Source organism: Globicephala melas, chromosome X (assembly GCF_963455315.2).
Source record: "Globicephala melas chromosome X, mGloMel1.2, whole genome shotgun sequence".
Classification (NCBI taxonomy): Eukaryota; Metazoa; Chordata; class Mammalia; order Artiodactyla; family Delphinidae; genus Globicephala; species Globicephala melas.
This window is the reverse complement of record NC_083335.1, coordinates 100,780,243-100,798,706: the sequence shown is the minus strand read 5'-3', so window position 1 is coordinate 100,798,706 and position 18,464 is coordinate 100,780,243. Positions and strand designations below refer to the sequence as shown.

Below are 18,464 nucleotides of genomic sequence, written 5' to 3'. Positions count from 1 at the left end.
ATTCTGGGAAATGAAGTTCAGCCTAGTCAAGTCAGTATATTACAAAGCTATCACAATGTGCAGTCTCAAAGATGGCAAGCCATGGTAGGCGCTAGGGTTAAGGTGTCTGGTAATCATTGTGCTTCGTGAACGTACCTGCACTGAGAGGATAAGTGAAGGAAGTAATGTAGACATCAGAGGATGGGAATAAAAAATCAGCTTGTTTATCTTCACAACTGTTCCAAGGGCACTGCTCACATGTATGTATACAAATACTCAATTTACCTCTCTACTTTCTCCCATCCCAAACAGCCATTCCTAATATTGAAAGGAAGTGTGTCCACTTTCCACTTTTTTTTAAACTTTTATCGGGGTATAGTTGACTTACAATGTGGTGTTAGTTTCAGGTGTATGGCAAAGTATATCAGTTATACATATACATATATTCACTCTTTTTTAGATTCTTTTCCCATATAGGTGATTACAGAGTATTGAGTAGAGTTCCCTGTGTTATACAGTAGGTCCTTTTTAGTTATTGATTTTATATATAGCAGTGTGTATGTGTCAATCCCAATCTTCCAATTTATCCCTTCCCCCCCCCTTACCCCCTGGTAACCATAAGTTTATTTTCTACATCTGTAACTCGAATTCTGTTTTGTAGATAAGTTCATTTGTAGCCTTTTTTTAGATTCCACATATAAGTGATATCATATCATATTTGTCTTTCTCTGTCTGACTTACTTCACTCAGTATCACAATGTCTGGGTCCATCCATGTTGCTGCAAATGGCATTATTTCACTCTTTTTGTGGCTGAGTAATATTCCATTGTATATATATACAACCTCTTCTTTATCCATTCCTCTGTTGATGGACAACTTTCCACCTTTTTTCAGGCAATATTTTTCTAAGATGAATAGTCTCGATCATTATAGTGAAAATAGAATGCTCTCTGAAAATTTTAAGAGAGTAGTTGAACAAATGGAAGTGACAGTGTTGGCTTAAATAAAGGAGAAAGCATAAATACTGTTCACACCTCTTCTTTGTCTCTCCAAAAAGAGCAAGTATTGCTACAAGGTATAACCTTATTTATTGTTGGGAAAAAACTGTAAGTGGAAAGGTTTCATTCATACTGTACCAAACCCCTGTTTTTGGAGTAAGATGTTGATGAAAAGGGGAGGGCAAGTCTAAAAATAAACACACTTTCAACAATGCTGATTTTAAAATTTTATTTGTGTGGGAAAAACCCACAGTCCCTAACTATGGATGAGAAAGATGTCTCCTCTAATACTTATGTTAATGCTGTGATTCCAAGGAGTATCACTAATATATAGTCTTTACAACTGCACTTTTCTTAGCATATTTAGAGTCACAGAGCTGATCTTGACTGAGAGAGAGTTGTTTTCTCACAGAGCCTTCTATGACTGGAGGCTATTGGAGAAAAGAGGTAGGGGAGGAAGATGGTGCCTGATCTGCTGTGACACCTTGAAGTAGAATATATGATGACATTTTAATGCTATTATTTATTTTTTCCTCAATTATAAAAGCATTATTTTTACATTGTATAAATTTGGGAAGATAAAGACAAAGAAGACAAGAAAGAAGTAACCAAGATGTGTCAAAAGTGCTTTAAATCTTCATCTGCAGAACCTTAAGAGTCTCTCTCTTACTTCAGATGAGAAAGTTAAGGAGCATATCTTTTGACTAAATAGTGGTAGAAAAAAGTGCTAATTAAATAATGTTTTAGCATTGCAGTTCTGCTCACAAGAATCTGGTTAGGTTTAATAGCTATATTAATTTTTTCTTAATTTTTGCTATAATTATATTTTTTACTATGTGATGGGCATGGTCATGGTAAATTAAAATATCAGATTGATCAAGTTAGTCAGATCAATGAGTATTTTCACTAAGTCAAGATGGTGTTTGATTCAGAAGGCACATCCTATCAGCAAAACTTGCCATTAACTTTTCAACACAGGGTATCCCAACAGCTAACACCAAGGAATTAATCTGTTATAAAACATCATCCAGATATGAACAGATGGCTTTATTCTTCCTCTATCTTAGGCTGTGTAAAAGTAGCCAGGGTTTCCTGGAAAAGATTTAGAAGTAATTGCCACATTTTACCTATATCGATTAGGTGTACTAAAGGGCATTCTCTCTGAGATTCAAGTGTTAGGGGAAAAAAATCAAACTCATTAATATAGCTACAGATAGAACACCAGTCATGTGAATGAGTCCAGAAATATGTGGATCATCTTTATGGAATGACACAAGTGGTCATTTTCCTAAAGACAAGAAGATTCAGTTATTTTAAATACTTCTATAACTTTCCACCTAGAGAGTTGCTAATATTAGAACATAAATTAAAAATCACAGAATAATAGTGATAGGCACAAAGATAGAATTCAGAAAATCGTATACCTTCTTTAGGTAAGAAAGCTGTAAAAATATTCTCAAGCGATAACCTTTGTTAGATGCTGACACATCTCAGATGGTACTTTACAGTCTTTTTTATTGAAGACATCTTGACGGTTATAAACCTTCTAGATTGGTGTCTCACAAGCCTTGCATAAGGCAGTTGTGATTAAAAATCATGTGGAAAACCTCCCAGTAGCTCACAGAAAAGCAACCAGTCTGTCTGGTATTGGGATATGTGTGTGAGTTTTAATAAGGTGGTGTTTTAGTTTAAGGGCCAGGAGTAAAGATAACACCATGAGAGAGAATTGAGTTCTAGAAAGTGAGATTGGGAACCCCAAAAGGAAGGAAAAAATTAAGAGTAATGTCGTAGCTTCTCAAGACATTGCAGGTTTAGAGACAATAAAAGTACTTTTAAGCATGGGGGAAAAGATGTCTCCTTGAACCTAAGGTTCTATGATCAGGAAAGAGGCATGAAAGTTAGAATAGCAGGGTTACTTTCAATTGATACTAAAGACACCAATAGTAGAATAGACTGAGAAGGGAGATACAGGTTCCAAAGAGAAATAACATGTCTTTTTCAAGAATGAAAAGAACTGGAAGAAATAGCTCTTTCGTAGACTGGAAATGAAAACAGTGAATTTTTTTTTAAGTATTGAAAATATCTATGAGTGCTATCAACTTCTGAAACTTTTCCTGATTAACTCAGCACAGAAAATTCCCTCCCATTTTGAACTTCAGTTGTTCAAACTGCTATCATTTTTCCTTCTATCAAATGTGGACCAAAAAACCAAACTTCGTGGTATATTTTAGGCTCAGAATCTGTCAGAAGCGTTTTACTAAGCCACTGTGGAGGAGAGACAAGCAGAGGAAAGCACTATTTGAAACATCAGCAGTTACACTGAGTACTTTTTTTAATTTATGTATTTATTTGGCTGTGCAGGGTCTTAGTTGCGGCATGCAAACTCTTAGTTGCAGCATGTGGGATCTAGTTCCCTGACCAGGGATCGAACCCAGGCCCCCTGCATTGGGAGCGCGGAGTCTTAGCCCCTGGACCACCAGGGAAGTCCCACACTGAGTACTTTTAATATAATGCTGACCAACAAAAGCCCTTGTAGGCAGGAATGAAGAAAACACAAAATAGTGAGTTCACTGAATGTTCATTTACATTTTAAATAATAAACATCATTCATGAGCTATCATTATGTCCTACATTAGCCATGTTTTATAAGCTTATAAAACCTCCTGAAGAATATTTCATTAACCTTGAAAGCCACATAAACCTAAGGATTACGGTTTATATTTTTTAAAAGATAAGAAAAGCAAGCTTTATGAATATCCAGATTATCTCTTAAGACCCTGAGTGTTAGGAAACTTGGGGGGGTTCATTAAAATGCAGATATAGCCAAATGTAATTGGAATTGGACCTTTTATTTTAGTGCAGCCAGTTCATTTAAAAAGCAACAAAACAAAACACCCTTTTTAAGTCACAAGGTACTATGTGTGCTTTAGAACAGGTGCTATTGGGACTTTCCTGGTGGTCCGGTGGTTAAGACTCCATGCTTCTACTGCCGTGCAGTGCGGCCAGAACAAACAAACAAAAATAGAACAGGTGCTATTGACTGTATTACCCCTAAGTAAATTCCTTATAGTTTTCCTCCAGTTAAAGCTAAATCCTTTCTTAAAAGGAGACTCATTCTTAATGTCATATTTTCCTTCTCAGAGAGAACATTTGTAGTTTTCTGTTTCTGCATTTTGTATATAGGTATTATGGGAAATTATTAGAGGATTAGCAAGAGATAAATGTGGTTCTTGTCTACATCAATAAGTAGATCAAATTAGTTGGTATAGTGTCATGAATTTTATCCTGCCACACTGCAACCTGGGCGACAAGGTGAAAAAAATACTTTCTAGAGGTACTGGTTGGATGACAGAGGTACTGGTTGGATAACAAAGGTACCCCAAAATACAATGTCTTCAGTAAATTAGATGTGTATTTCTCTCATCAAATAGACAAGTACAGGGAAGTCCAGACTGGTGGACGATTCTGTTTCATTATGTCATTCAGGGACCCAGGTCCCTTACATCTTATTGCTCTACTATTTTGTCTTCACATATATGACAGAAACAAGTTCACTGACCCATCTGCTTTCCAGCCTACAGGAAAGGGAAAAAGAAAGTCCAGGGATGAGGCATCATCATAAAGGAGATGAATGGGAAATTGTAGACATCACTTCTTCATGCATCCCATTGGCCTGATCTCTGTCATTTGGCCGTATCTACCTGCAAAGGAAGCTAGGAAGCTAGGAAATATAGTCTGTAGCTAGGTAGCCATGTGCCCAACTAAAAGAAAGGATAATAGACACTGGGAGGCATTTATTGGTCTTTACCTCAATAGGTATCAGCCAGGGTTTGGAGATGACAGATTAAGCACAAAAAAGATGAAGCCGTTATCAGGACAGTCAACTCAGGAGCATGGCAACCTAAATGTAACACTTACACTTGATAAGCTGTTGTGAACATTTCAGTACCCTTCACCACCTCCACTAATATCCCTTCCTTTCCTCCTCCTTTCGTTTTTCTTTCCCTCTCATTCCTCCTTTTCATATGCCTATTTTTCATCTCCCTCTGTCTCTTTCTTGCTTCAATTGCTTTTGATACTGTGTTCTAAAGAATTTGCTGATCACTGGCCACAGATAAATGCTTTCTCTATGTATGTTAATGGATGATTTAAATATACTTGGAGGCTGAACATTTGCTTTAAAAATGTGAGACTCCAGAAGGATGAGAAAGCACCATGAGAGTTAAAAGAATCAATGAGGGATTTAGTACAGTGGCTGTGTAATTAATGGAGCAAAAATAAAGGAGATGTCTTATCAAGATGCAATCACAGAGGGCTTCCCTGGTGGAGCAGGGGTTAAGAATCCGCCTGCCAATGCAGTGGACACGGGTTTGAGCCCTGGTCCGGGAAGATCCCACATGACTCAGAGCAACTAAGCCCGTGCGCCACAACTACTGAGCCTGCGCTCTAGAGCCTGCAAGCCACAACTGTTGAGCCCGCATGCCACATCTACTGAAGCCCATGCACCTAGAGCCCATGCTCTGCAACAAGAGAAGCCACCACAATAAGAAGCCCGTGCACCGCAACGAAGAGTAGCCCCCACTCGCCGCAACTAGAGAAAGCCCACGTGTAGCAATGAAGACCCAATGCAGCCAAAAATAAATAAATAAATTTATTTAAAAAAAGAAAGATGCAATCACAGAAATTTGAGATTAGTAAGTCCTCTGCAACAAAAACCTAAAAATGTGTGCATTACCCAAAAAAAAAAATCTACTTGTGGATGACTCAAAACAGTTTTAGAAATGAATAAAATTATAAGCAGTTCTGATGTCTTTGGCAGAAAGCAAACCACAAATCTCTTTTTGCATCCTCTTTTTCAAATGATGGGCAAAAGTGACCCTACTTCCCTGTACATTTAAAAATGGCTAGGATGGTGAATTTTATGTGTATTTTAACTCAATAAAAAATATCCCGCCGAGGGCTGCCCTGGTGGTGCAGTGGTTGACAGTTCGCCTGCAGATGCAGGGGACATGGGTTCGTGCCCCGATCCGGGAAGATCCCACATGCCGCAGAGTGGCTGGACCCGTGAGCCATGGCCGCTGAGCCTGCGTGTCCGGAGCCTGTGCTCCGCAACGGGAGAGGCCACAACAGTGAGAGGCCCGCGTACCACTTAAAAAAAAAAAAAATCCCCCCAAATCGTCCTACTTCCTCTCCATCATCACCAAAAGTTTCTGAATAACATTTGTAAGCAAGTCCATTCCCTGGCAGTTAAACGTTTTCTACTGAGCAGTTATCAGTTTCCTACTTCTTTTTGCTAATACCCATTTTCTCAACACTCAGGTGCAACATCACACCTCCCAGGGGTGAGGTCATCAGGTGGCACCAGATGTTTAGTGATTCCTGATGAGTCCCCCTCTTCAGCTTGGTGTCCATTAATTGTTCTAGATGCTTTCAGGGAGGAAGAAATTATCTTCTACCCTTCTAGGTTCTTCTGGCTGGTCTAAGAATTAAATTGACGTGAGACGGATTAACAGGAGAAAATCAAACAAAAGTATAATGACACATATACACGAGAGAGACCCAAGCAAATGAGTAACTTGCCAAAATGGACAAAACCCTCACCTTAAATACCATCTTCAGCTAAAGACAAAAGAGGATGTTGGGGATACTGGTTTGGGACTTGAAAGGGAAGGCAATTCATATGGAGATAGAAAAGCAAAGGTTTTGTAAACAAATGCTTTCTGGGCCAGGCAGAGACAGTGGGACACAGAGTGGACTCTGATCTTTAGGTTCTGCCTAAAATCTCCCCCACCACACGTAGCCCATATTCTTTGCAGATAGCTCTGGTGATAGCTCTATTCCAGGAACAGGATCTCTATCTACATTCTTTTAGGCAGTTCGGGGGGATAGTCAGAGTTTCTTGTTGAGTCTTTTGGGCCTTGATTGTTTTCAGCTCGGAATAATCCATATGCCAAAAAGACATTTTGGGATGGCAAGTTTTGCTCCTCTATACTGCCAGAAACTTATGGACCATGCATCTAGAAGGCAGCCATCAAGAGCTACCATTTGAGTCCTTACAAGAATCTCTGAACTATCTAAAAACAATGCAGTAATGATATTCCTATTTTGTACACCCTTTCCTTTCAAACGCATGAGATTTCCTCTCCATTCTGGAGGGGCTGTGCCACTGCCTTCCTTCCTCTGATAGGTGTAGGAAATATACCCAATAATTCATTCAGATTCCAGTATGCGGCCCTCAGGTTCCTGAAGGGCATAATTTGGCCTAACTTGATACATGAACTACAAGTCATCACTTATAGAAAAGCTTAAGTCCCATCATAATAGTAACACTAGTAATAGTAATAATTGGTAACAATTTGTGAGCACTCATTCACCATGGGTACTGTGGATGTACATTAACTCATTTAACTCCAGGTTATTTGTGGTTACTTAAATCCCCTTGCAATCTGCTGGCCAGGCAAATAAGTTGTTTTGTTCTTAAGATCTATAGAAATATGCTGTAAGATAGTACAAAATACATTTTCATAAGGAAATCTGACACTACAGCTGAATTATGGTTAGCAAATTTTAAAGTGCATGTCTTGTTTTTCTGTGATTTTGTTCCCTTGAAATTTGAGCAGACGTTGTTACATCCTGCAGGAATAACAACCTCAACTATGAGCTTAATATAACCTATCCCTTCCATTTCTTTCCTTTCTTTTGGGATCCTTAGATAAATCTCTGATTTTCAAAGAACTCTGTGTTACTGGCAACTATTACGTGCCATAGGTCCTAATACTTATTTGGGTAAAATGTCTTGAGCAAGTTGCAAGGGAACTTTCTCTCTCTGTGTTTGTGTGTGTGTGTGTGAGAGAGAGAGAGAGAGAGAGAGAGAGAGAGAAAGACGGAGACACAGAGATACACAGAGACACACAGAGAGACACACAGAGAGACTGAGAGACACAGAGAGAGATTCTTCATTTCAGAATAAAGTCTTCTGGAAGAGGAGCCATTCAGTTTAACTAATGACAAAAGAGAAATATGTTTTGTAAACCACTTTGCTTTTATCTTAAATGGAGAGTCTTTGGCAAAACATTTATTTTTACCGTGATCGTAGGGTAATTTCAATACCCATGATTAATGGTGCAAATGAAATTAAAACCCCCTACTATTCAACATCTTGTTTAAGAACGAAATGCTCACTATTTCCTCATTCCAACTAGTAAGATCTCTGGATGCTGATGCTTTTTAATTAGGGAAGAAATTTCCTTTTAATTGAAAAGAAAACTTTTTTTTTTCAATAAGTTAGAGAGTGTCCTCTAGTGGAGAGAGAATCTCCGCTCTCAGTAGATTTAGAAATGGCCAAATGATACCTAGTTAGAAGAAGGTTACACTAAATAGCAAGTGTCCCTACTGCCGATTGGAATCTGCTGGTTGAAGAGAAAATGCATTATTTTTCCTCTAAGGCCCCCTCACATTGTGGCCTACTTGAAAGCCTGCTGTATGACAAGCATTGTTCTCATTTTAGATAACAAATGATTTTTTATGATCAATTTTAGAGTGCTTCCTTCGGAACTTGGTAAGATTGAGCTGACAGTGCACCTTTCGGCCGAAAAGGCAGCAGAAGCATTTAGTGCAATTTACTGAAGCTTTTACAGATATCAACTTGATACAGCAAGAATACCATTATCTTCGGGACTCCAGCCCTGGCTGACTGATATATTTGATGTGTGTGGCTCCCCAGGCCATAGCTTAAATTTTTCTGTTATTATTTGAAGGAAAACAAACAAAATTGAGGGGGAAATTAATGTGACTCTTTTCTATAACCTGTGGAATTCTAATGCTAATTTCCTGTATTTCTGGTTATGTATAGTAAATAGTATTAACGTTATCACTTGGGTATCAGAGGTCACACTAGAGGAGACTTCTTTCAATATATAAATGGAAGGGGATAAGGGAGAGCTTTGGTGCTTGACTCTCTAAATCACATGCTAGTCTTGCCTTATCAGAAATTGCATGCTACAGCAAATTAGAGAGCAAAAGATAGAAAAGATGGATAGTTTCTCTTGATAACAAGTTAAATAGTTTGGACTTAAATAGAGTAAAGATAAAATTATATTGCTGATTCTTCTATTGGAAAAAAAGAAAGAGGAATAAGGAGAGTGTTCTTAAATCCTTGAGTAGTCGAACACGTCAGAGACATAACATGTATGTATGAATATCATGTGTGTGGCTTATTTGAATGGTAATAATAAGCAGTAAGGCTAGCATTGTATTTCTGTTAACAGATAATGTTCAGAAAAATGTATCATCACAACTTTCATACAGATATTAAAATGAACACGTTAAAGATTTTTTGCTCATATGATGTGAAGGGAACAGGCAGGTGTTATGACCAATTCAAAATAGTATATTAAACAGAAGAAAGGAATGCTGAGATAAATTCCAAGTAGAGACAAAATTGATTTTTCCCTGGGGTGAGGAGCAAGCAAGGCTAGGGGAGCGGATAGGGAATTAAGTCGAATGGCTACCAGACATGAGAGAATTTACATATCAGTTACCTACAAAGAGTTACAGAGAGTTGAAAAATCACTCAAAGACAGGAAAGGGCTAAAATCTGATAACTCAGAATGGTGTGCAATAGAAAAATGAGTAGTTTTCCACAGAAACACAAATGTTTTTCCTACATTCCTTTGGAAACCTGGTATATTTCTATAGCTTAGATTGGCTCATCAGTGACCCAGTTGTACAGTCTACTTCTTGTCTATGCCAGCAACTTCTCTAACCACCACTGTCATTATTAGGAACCCTCTTTCCTAGACTCCCTGTCCTTGCTTCCTGCTTAAAAGCCCTGACGGAATGTTTTTCAATCTTGTTGCTTTTCTCAGCCCCAACTCCAATTTAAACAGAGTTCAAGGTAAAAAGAAATTGTTCCAGACAGTTAACTGTAACCACTTGCATGAAAATCACCTGGGAGTGCTTGTTAAAAATGAAAATCCCTGGAACCCTATGCACTTGCTGAGTCAACATCTGGTTTTGGGAGAGTGGGAGTAAGTTTTTTTTGACAGTAAGTTTGAGACTCACTGGCTTCAGTAAAGAAAAAAATATAACATCTGGAGCCATATTCATCTAAACTAAATGATATTGTAGAACATATGAGTGTATAAAATAAACTCTGGCCTGAAAGTTAGTGGAAATTTGCTAGAAGAAACAAGGTTAATGGTAGCATGAGGAGTTGCAATACTAATAACCTTTCCTCTAGTTGCTATCAAAATCTGGCTATGGGGACTTCCATGGCAGTCTATTGGTTAGGACTCCGTGCTTCCACTGCAGGGGACACGGGTTCCATCCCTGGTCAGGGAACTAAGATCCTGTATGCCACATGGTGCAGCCAAAAACAAAAATCTGGCTATGATTATTTTAAAGTTGAATATCTGGAATAATCTATTAATGATTTTTCTAGGCACTATGCTGCATCCTTTTATTGTTTTTCCTTTTTAATTGAAAGCATACTCAGATACACATTAGACAACAAACACAGTAAAGAAAAATTTGTGATCATTCACTGTTGTCTTAATTTTCTTTGTATTATTTTCTGTTCTACTGAAGCTTTTCTAATTATATTTTTAAATCTGTCAGTCGTGAACTTCCTTGTTACTTCTAGGCTCTAATTCTAAGAAAAGAGTTTTTTTCCTCTACAGATTTATAAAATAATATATTTTCTCCTAGATAGTGTATACATTTTATAATAATATTTAACTCTTTAATAAATCCCAATTTTTTTGTTGTATTACGTGAAATTAATTTTTGTTTCCAGGGCATAATTGAGTTCTGATAACACATTGCCTGGAGTTAAGTCTGGTACAATTTCTGAGCATTTATATCATTTTTCTTTAAAAGCATAAGCCTTCAATAGTTTATTCATCTCCTATAAATTCTCAACTAAAATTATAAATACATCACAGGGCCTATAGCACAACAGCGGGGAAATAAGCATTTTAGGTATGATGTTGATAATTACATTCTGTGGTCTAATAAAAGCCCTTTTATCTTGATAGTGTTTTTATAATTTTGAACAACACTGGTTATTAATAAAGTAACTATATGTAATAATAAATTTTTGGTTTAATATTAATAGTAAGAACCACAAAAATACTGCTTCACATTCACTAGAATGGCTATAATCAAAAAGACAGGTAACAAGTGTTGGCAAGCATGTGGAGAAATTAAAACTCTCGTACATTCCTGGTGAGAATGTAAAACGGTGCAGCCACTTTGGAACAGTTTGGCAATTCCTCAGACATTTAAGCATAGAATTATAATGCAGCAGTTCCATTCCTAGACATATAACCAAGAGAAATGAAAGCATATGTCCACACAAAAATTTGTACGAGTGTTCAAAGCAGCTTTATTCATGATAGTCAAAGAGTGGAAACAACCCAAATGTGCGTCAATTGATAAATGGATACACAAAATGTGGTATATCCATACAATGAAATATTATTTAGCATAAAGAGGAATGAAGTATTGATATATACTGTGACATGGATGAACCTTGAAAACATTAAGCTAATCAAAAGAAGGCAGAAACAAAAAGCCACATACTGTATGATTTCATTTATATGAGATATCCGGAATAGGCAAGTCCATAAAGACAGAAAGTAGACGTAGGTGAGTGATTGCCAAGGCCCAGGGGTTTGGGAGGAACTGACTAGTGACTGCTAGTTGGTTCAGGATTTCTTACTGGGGTGATGAAAGTCTCGTATACATTGATTGTGCTGCTGGTTTCACAGTTCTGCGAATATACTGAAAACCATTGAATTGTACATTTTAAGTGGGTCAATTGAGGATATGTGAAATATACCTCAAAAGAGGTATGAAAAATATGCATGCAGTATCTTTGAAAAACAACTTTATAGAAAGTGGTGTGCTGGTAAATGTTTAACAATTGGCTCTCCCAGTGTCATTCTGAGAATTACACCACCATATAGGTGGTTGATATTTTCATTTATATTGGAAATAAGAGTGAAACATTGGAGATGTATGTCAGAACTTCATTTGTTCATCAGTGATGTAAGCAAATCCTTTGCTGAATTAGATGATAATTTTTGGATGCCAGAGGAATTTTTTTATGTTTGCAGTATTACCAGTGTAACAGCTATAGACATGACACTTCGAAGTTTAATCTGCATTATTAACATTTTCTCCATATTGTCTTAAGTACAGACAATCAGCAAAACAGTAAATCATAGCCTGATTTGTAGCATTTGGCAATTCGTGGGGTAAATACTCTCACCATGGCTGATTGCTGGCTACTAACATAATCTCACTTACTGTGCATTTGGGAAGAGATGTGCAGTAATACACTATTATATGGTATTTCTGCCATACCAATACCACAGAAGAAGAATATGGAAAAATAAATAGGAGAATTAGAGTTTGGGGTATTTTTTACCTTAGTTTTTAATATAGTATATTTAATTATAAGTTTCTATAATTTAATTTTTAATAATGACTATGTTTAACAACCTGCTTAAAGAATTTCTGAAAAATGTAATAGCTGATTCTTAACAGGCTGGTGTGAGCCAGCTCTGACCCACAAGAGAATTAACACCTGAATGAGGAGGCGCTGAATGTTGAAGACTAGTTTACAAGATAGACTTGGCCTGTTGAGATAGGCTGGAGACATGTAACCTTTAATTAATGAAGCTTTGAAAAAAGAAATCAAGGAAAAATGCAAGTACAAGAGATATTAAGCAGGGTATTAATTTGAAATTATTTATTGAGTTGCTAATATATTCAACACGCTGTAATGGGTCTAGTAATATACAAAGGTAGTTACAGATGTAATTTCTGCCTTTGGGGAGTGAATATCCTAGTTGCTGCACTAGACATGCAAACAAACCAACTATTGTGAGGAATATATTATGATAAAGTACAGATATGTTCCAAGGACTAGAGAGGAGAAAAGACGGAGTGAAGAGGTGCTATTTGAGTTGGGACTTAATGGATGAGGAGTAATTTACTAGGTGGAAATGAGGAGAATTTAAAGCGAAGAATATAACATTAAAAAGCGTGAGAATGTGAAATAGATCATGGATGGACTACTCATAAAACTCAGATGCTAAAATCCTGTTATGTAACTGGCATGTCCTGCTTCATCAGCCTGAGTTACAAACACAGTCATATTATTTTTATTTTCCTAATTCCTGTTTCCTAATTGCCTAATTAACTTTCTAACCAAAATTTGCTAATTATATTTTCCTAATTTTCCTGGTTGTGCTTATGAATCTCTATCTATCCTTATTGAGTGGAAGTGCATCATCTGTCCCTAGGATCTAGAGACTGTCATACAGAGTGAAGTATGTCAGAAAGAGAAAAACAAATATCGTATATTAATGCATGTATGTGGAACCTAAAAAAATGGTACAGATGAACCGGTTTAAAGGGCAGAAGTTGAGACACAGATGTAGAGAACAAACGTATGGACACCGGGGGGGGGAAGACGCGGGGGTGTGGGGATGGTGCTGTGCTGAATTGGGCGATTGGGATTGACATGTATACACTGATGTGTATAAAATTGATGACTAATAAGAACCTGCTGTATTAAAAAAAAAAGATGAAAGAAGGATAAATTTTAAAGAAACAAACAAACAAAATTAATAGTAAAGGAACCTATTTAAAGCTGCATTTGGGCTTCCCTGGTGGCGCAGTTGTTGAGAGTCCGCCTGCCGATGCAGGGGACACTGATTTGTGCCCCGGTCTGGGAAGATCCCACATGCAGCGGAGCGGCTGGGCCCGTGAGCCATGGCCGCTGAGCCTGCGCGTCCGGAGCCTGTGCTCCGCAAGAGAGGCCACGGCAGTGAGAGGCCCGCGTACCGCAAGAAAAAAAAAAAGCTGCATTTTGCCTCTTAAAAGTTTGTAGACATTTTCTGGACTTGACTTATCTGGTCACTAATAACGGTTATTGTATATAGAATCAAAGTCCATAAGGAATCACTTAGTTGGAGAACATTCAGACATAAACAAGCATAACATAAAAGGAGAGGCTATATCATGCACCTTAGAAATATTAGAACAGCAAGAACTTAGTTATGAACTATTCTTACACAGTGGACATAAGTAAAATAATAATACGAATTTTATCCAATAAAAATTTTCTTATTGTGGAACTTGGAGAATAAATTTTACATATAGGTTGACCCATACCAGGACTTAGAAAGAATGCATCTGTAACTGCATTGTGCTTTTGCTCTGGGTTCATGTTGTAGAATCACTTGTAAGCCCCGTTTCACGAGGTGTGCACTGTTAACTCATAGTTTAGCTGTGAGGCTTGCAGTCTTTAGGAACCTCGTTCTCTTCACCTTAAAGTCAGAGTTGTCAGAGTCCTCTAGAATATTCTCAGGAATTTATGAAATGAAGGAAGTTTCCTTACTTCAGATGCCTATAAAGGTATCCCTGGAGCCTAGTTTTCAGCCCTTCATGTAGTCCTCATCCTTGTGAGTTCCCCTGCTCCAGTCTAAGCTGGAGTAGGTCTCCACAGGTCTCTATCCCACCCTGCATTTTCTAGCTCTACTTGGAGACAGCAAGACCTTAAAACTATAATGGTGCTGGTGTATTTCAGTTCTCTAATGCCGCCTGAGGCTTGGGGAAACCAGGTGTTTGCAAAATCACATTACCTGTCCAGAAATACGCCTTATTTTCTGCAGGCATTAAATTCGCTTCCACTTTTCAGTCAGGGACCTCCACTTACCTTATTAAGTAATCAACCAATCTGTATTCACCATTATAGTGATCTCTCTTGAGTAGCATATTGGAAGAAACTCATCTCCACAGTAGTAGTATTGATTTTACATCTTATAAACATCCCAAATATTTATTCTCAGGAGTTGTTCATTTGTATTTTAATGCGCTTTTTTACCTGAGCGTGTGTTGGTTTCCTAATTAAAATACTATTCCTCATATAGTACAAATATTTTAATAACATTTTTAGGGGATCCTGCATTTTACAATTTCATTTCTTTCCCATGAAAAGATTTTGTTCTCTTTCTGTTTTCCACATTCAGGACTGAGAAACATCTTCTACCTGCTTTACAAAATCTTATATTATCAACATTATGTACTGTCTGATATCATGCTTTGAGAAGGGCACGTCACCTCCATGGTACCATTCCCAGTAATTCATAACCTCAATTTAATCATGTGGAAAAATCAGGCAAACTTAAATGGAAGAACCTTCTATGAAATAACCGACCAGTGTTCTTCAAAATCTTATAAGTAATTCACTTTCCACTAAATAAGCTGTCAAAAGCCCACATGAATTTGACAAAGATAGAAAACATCTGAAAAATGTGACTTTAGAAAGATGTTTCATTAAAACAATGAAGTGATTAAAATGTTACCTGCCACTTTGCCTAAAATAAGAGTGTACAAACAGTTTTATAACACATTTTCATCACTTCTCTCAACAGGTGATTCAGCTAATCTAACCTGCAGAGCTTTCTTTGGGTACAGTGGAGATGTCAGTCCTTTAATATACTGGATGAAAGGAGAGAAGTTTATTGAAGATCTGGATGAAAATCGAGTTTGGGAAAGTGACATTAGGTAAAGTAATTTTTGTCTTTTAACTTGTACAATCAAGATTAACTTTTGTTCTCTTAGTGAATAGAAAGTGAACTAAAAGAAAAGAAGGGGTTTGGGGGAGTGTTTTACTATTATAATAAAAATATTGCAACATTTAGTGGCAAAGAGGCAAAATATTCTTGAGAGTGTGACTATGAAATTGTCAAACAGGAGTGCCATTTGCAAAGAATTTAAGAGAATTAAAAAGGAGTTTTTCACTAAGGAATAAACTGAGTGTGAGAGAGATCAAAATAGCATCAAATATGGAAAATGTCTGAGATCAGATGATACAGCCACTATGTAGAACAGTATGGGGGTTCCTTAAAAAAACTGCAAATAGAACTACCATATGACCCAGCAATCCCACTACTGGGCATATACCCTGAGAAAACCATAATTCAAAAAGAGTCATGTACCACAATGTTCACTGCAGCTCTATTTACAATAGCCAGGACATGGAAGTAACCTAACTGTCCATCGACAGATGAGTGGATAAAGAAGACGTGGCACATATATACAATGGAATATTACTCAGCCATAAAAAGAAACAAAATTGAGTTATTTGTAGTGAGGTGGATGGACCTAGAGTCTGTCCTACAGAGCGAAGTAAGTCAGAAAGAGAAAAACAAATACTGTATGCTAACACATATATATGGAATCTAAAAAAAAAAAACAAAGGTTCTGAAGAACCTAGGGGCAGGACAGGAATAAAGACACAGACATAGAGAATGGACTTGAGGACACGGGGAGTGGGGAGGGTAAGCTGGGACGAAGTGAGAGAGTGGCATGGACATATATACACTACCAAATGTAAAATAGCTAGCTAGTGGGAAGCAGCCATATAGCACAGGGAGATCAGCTTGGTGTTTTGTGACCACCTAGACGGGTGGGATAGGGAGGGTGGGAGGGAGACGCAAGAGGAAGGGGTTATGGGGATATATGTATATGTATAGCTGATTCACTTTATTATAAAGCAGAAACTAACACACCATTCATTGTAAAGCAATTATACTCCAATAAAGATGTTTAAAAAAAACATGGAAAATGTGATATTATGCCTTCGGTTTATAAGAGCTCTTTTTCTTAATTGTTGAGAGAAGATATTAACAGGTTTCTAGGATTCAACCAAACACAATCTTTCTAACTTCCTTTTATATGTTTTTACATATTTTAGGCATCATGTTGACTATAAAGCACTTGATAGGAATGATAAAGGATACAAAAAATGTTTTTATCACCTTTTTTAGTCTGACTTTAAGGTCTAAACATTAATATAGTGGGAATAATAGTGAATAATTAAAATACAATCGATTTTGAGGGTATCATGCTTAAGCCTCTTCCTTCTTTTTTAAAAAAAATAATTAATGTATTTGTTCATTTACTTTTAAATATTGAGGTATTCAATTATGACCCAAAGTAGGCTTATACACAGATACTCATTTTTAATCATAATGTAAATTGGCAAATATATTAATAAATAAGCTATAAGTGAATCAAAATACTGATCAATTGTAAACATTCTCCCATCTAAAGATCGCCTCTTCTGGGTATATATGAGCATTTTAACTAAATTCTTCTTCTTAAATGTGAGGAGTTTTAAAACTTGATGAAAGATATAAGAGAAAAAGGTTTTCGATAGAAAATAAAAACCTATAGAACTGTCATATAAGATTATTTCTACTGGAATTTTCTTCCTGGCAACAAATACACAAGAATATTGCACTGCAGTTGGGTTCTGAAATGCCCAGATGAGTAATTCTCCAGTATGTACTAAAATGTTCCTCTGCCATTTCTCATGTTCAGAACTTCACTATTATCTCATACCCATACACTCTGAAATGCTAAGGTTAAAGAAGGATAATAAACCTCCTAACTTTTCCCCTCTCTCCTGTTGTGGGTGCTCAGGGAATGTTCTAGAAAGGTATTTTTCTTTAATTCTGCATTAGGAAGTATTGTGCAGAGATGAGTTACCAAGCAGGTGGGAGGGTAGAGGTGGAAACTTTGTGAGCAAGGAAAGGGAGGCTTACTTTGAAGTTTTCCATTTGTTCTAAAAAGATTGCTAAAATCCTTGACACTGAGATTAGTGAGCGTTTACCATTAATTTTAAATGTCAGAATTAAACACTTCATCAAACATTTAGTCTACAGTTTTGTAATTTCATGTTTCTTTTAAAATAGGAATTGATTTGCACCATTAAAAAAAAAATAGGCTAGAGGTTTCAATTGAAATGTCAAAATAGCTCAGAAATTTTCTATTCTTCCTTTTATTTTTTTAAATTAACCTGGTAGATAATTAGTCCTCCAGCCAAGACATTAGAATTTCTTATCTCACCCTTACATCATATTTCTTCTTAAAGGGAAAGCAATTTGTAAACTTTTCTTCAAGGTCTCTCTCACCTCTTTATTATGATAGTGTGATTGTCCTGCTAAGAGAGATAATTAACTGCAACTTAATTAGCATCTACAAAGACAAGCTTCCTTATTAGAAGTGAAGAAGAAAAGGGCATGATATAATTTAATTAAGATAGCATTAATCCATGACCAAATTTGAAGCACAGATGCTATAGGTTTTTTCACATCAGATTCAGATTCATCTAAATGTTTTTCTTTTTCATGTATGTGTATGTTTGTGTGGGGTTTTTTGTTTCGTTTTGCTTTATATTTTAGAATCCTCAAGGAGCATCTTGGGGAACAGGAAGTTTCCATCTCATTAATTGTGGACTCTGTAGAAGAAGGTGACTTGGGAAATTACTCCTGTTATGTTGAAAATGGAAATGGACGTCGGCATGCCAGTATTCTCCTTCACAAACGGGGTGAGTGTAACCTTCTAAGCTTGAGTGGTTGACTTAACCTTTAATGGAAGGGAAGTAATTGGGAAGCAAAAAGT

The 18,464-nt window shown here is 36.9% G+C and overlaps 1 protein-coding gene across 1 annotated transcript in view; it reads left to right on the top strand.

The window, feature by feature from the left end:
• IL1RAPL1 (interleukin 1 receptor accessory protein like 1) overlaps positions 1–18,464 on the top strand; it is a 1,328,695-nt gene that overhangs the window by 1,266,006 nt on the left and 44,225 nt on the right. Inside the window, exons 7-8 of the mRNA XM_030845253.2 lie at positions 15,428–15,560; positions 18,245–18,390. Coding sequence (XP_030701113.1) covers positions 15,428–15,560; positions 18,245–18,390 — 279 coding nt within the window. The remainder of the gene's footprint in view (positions 1–15,427; positions 15,561–18,244; positions 18,391–18,464) is intronic.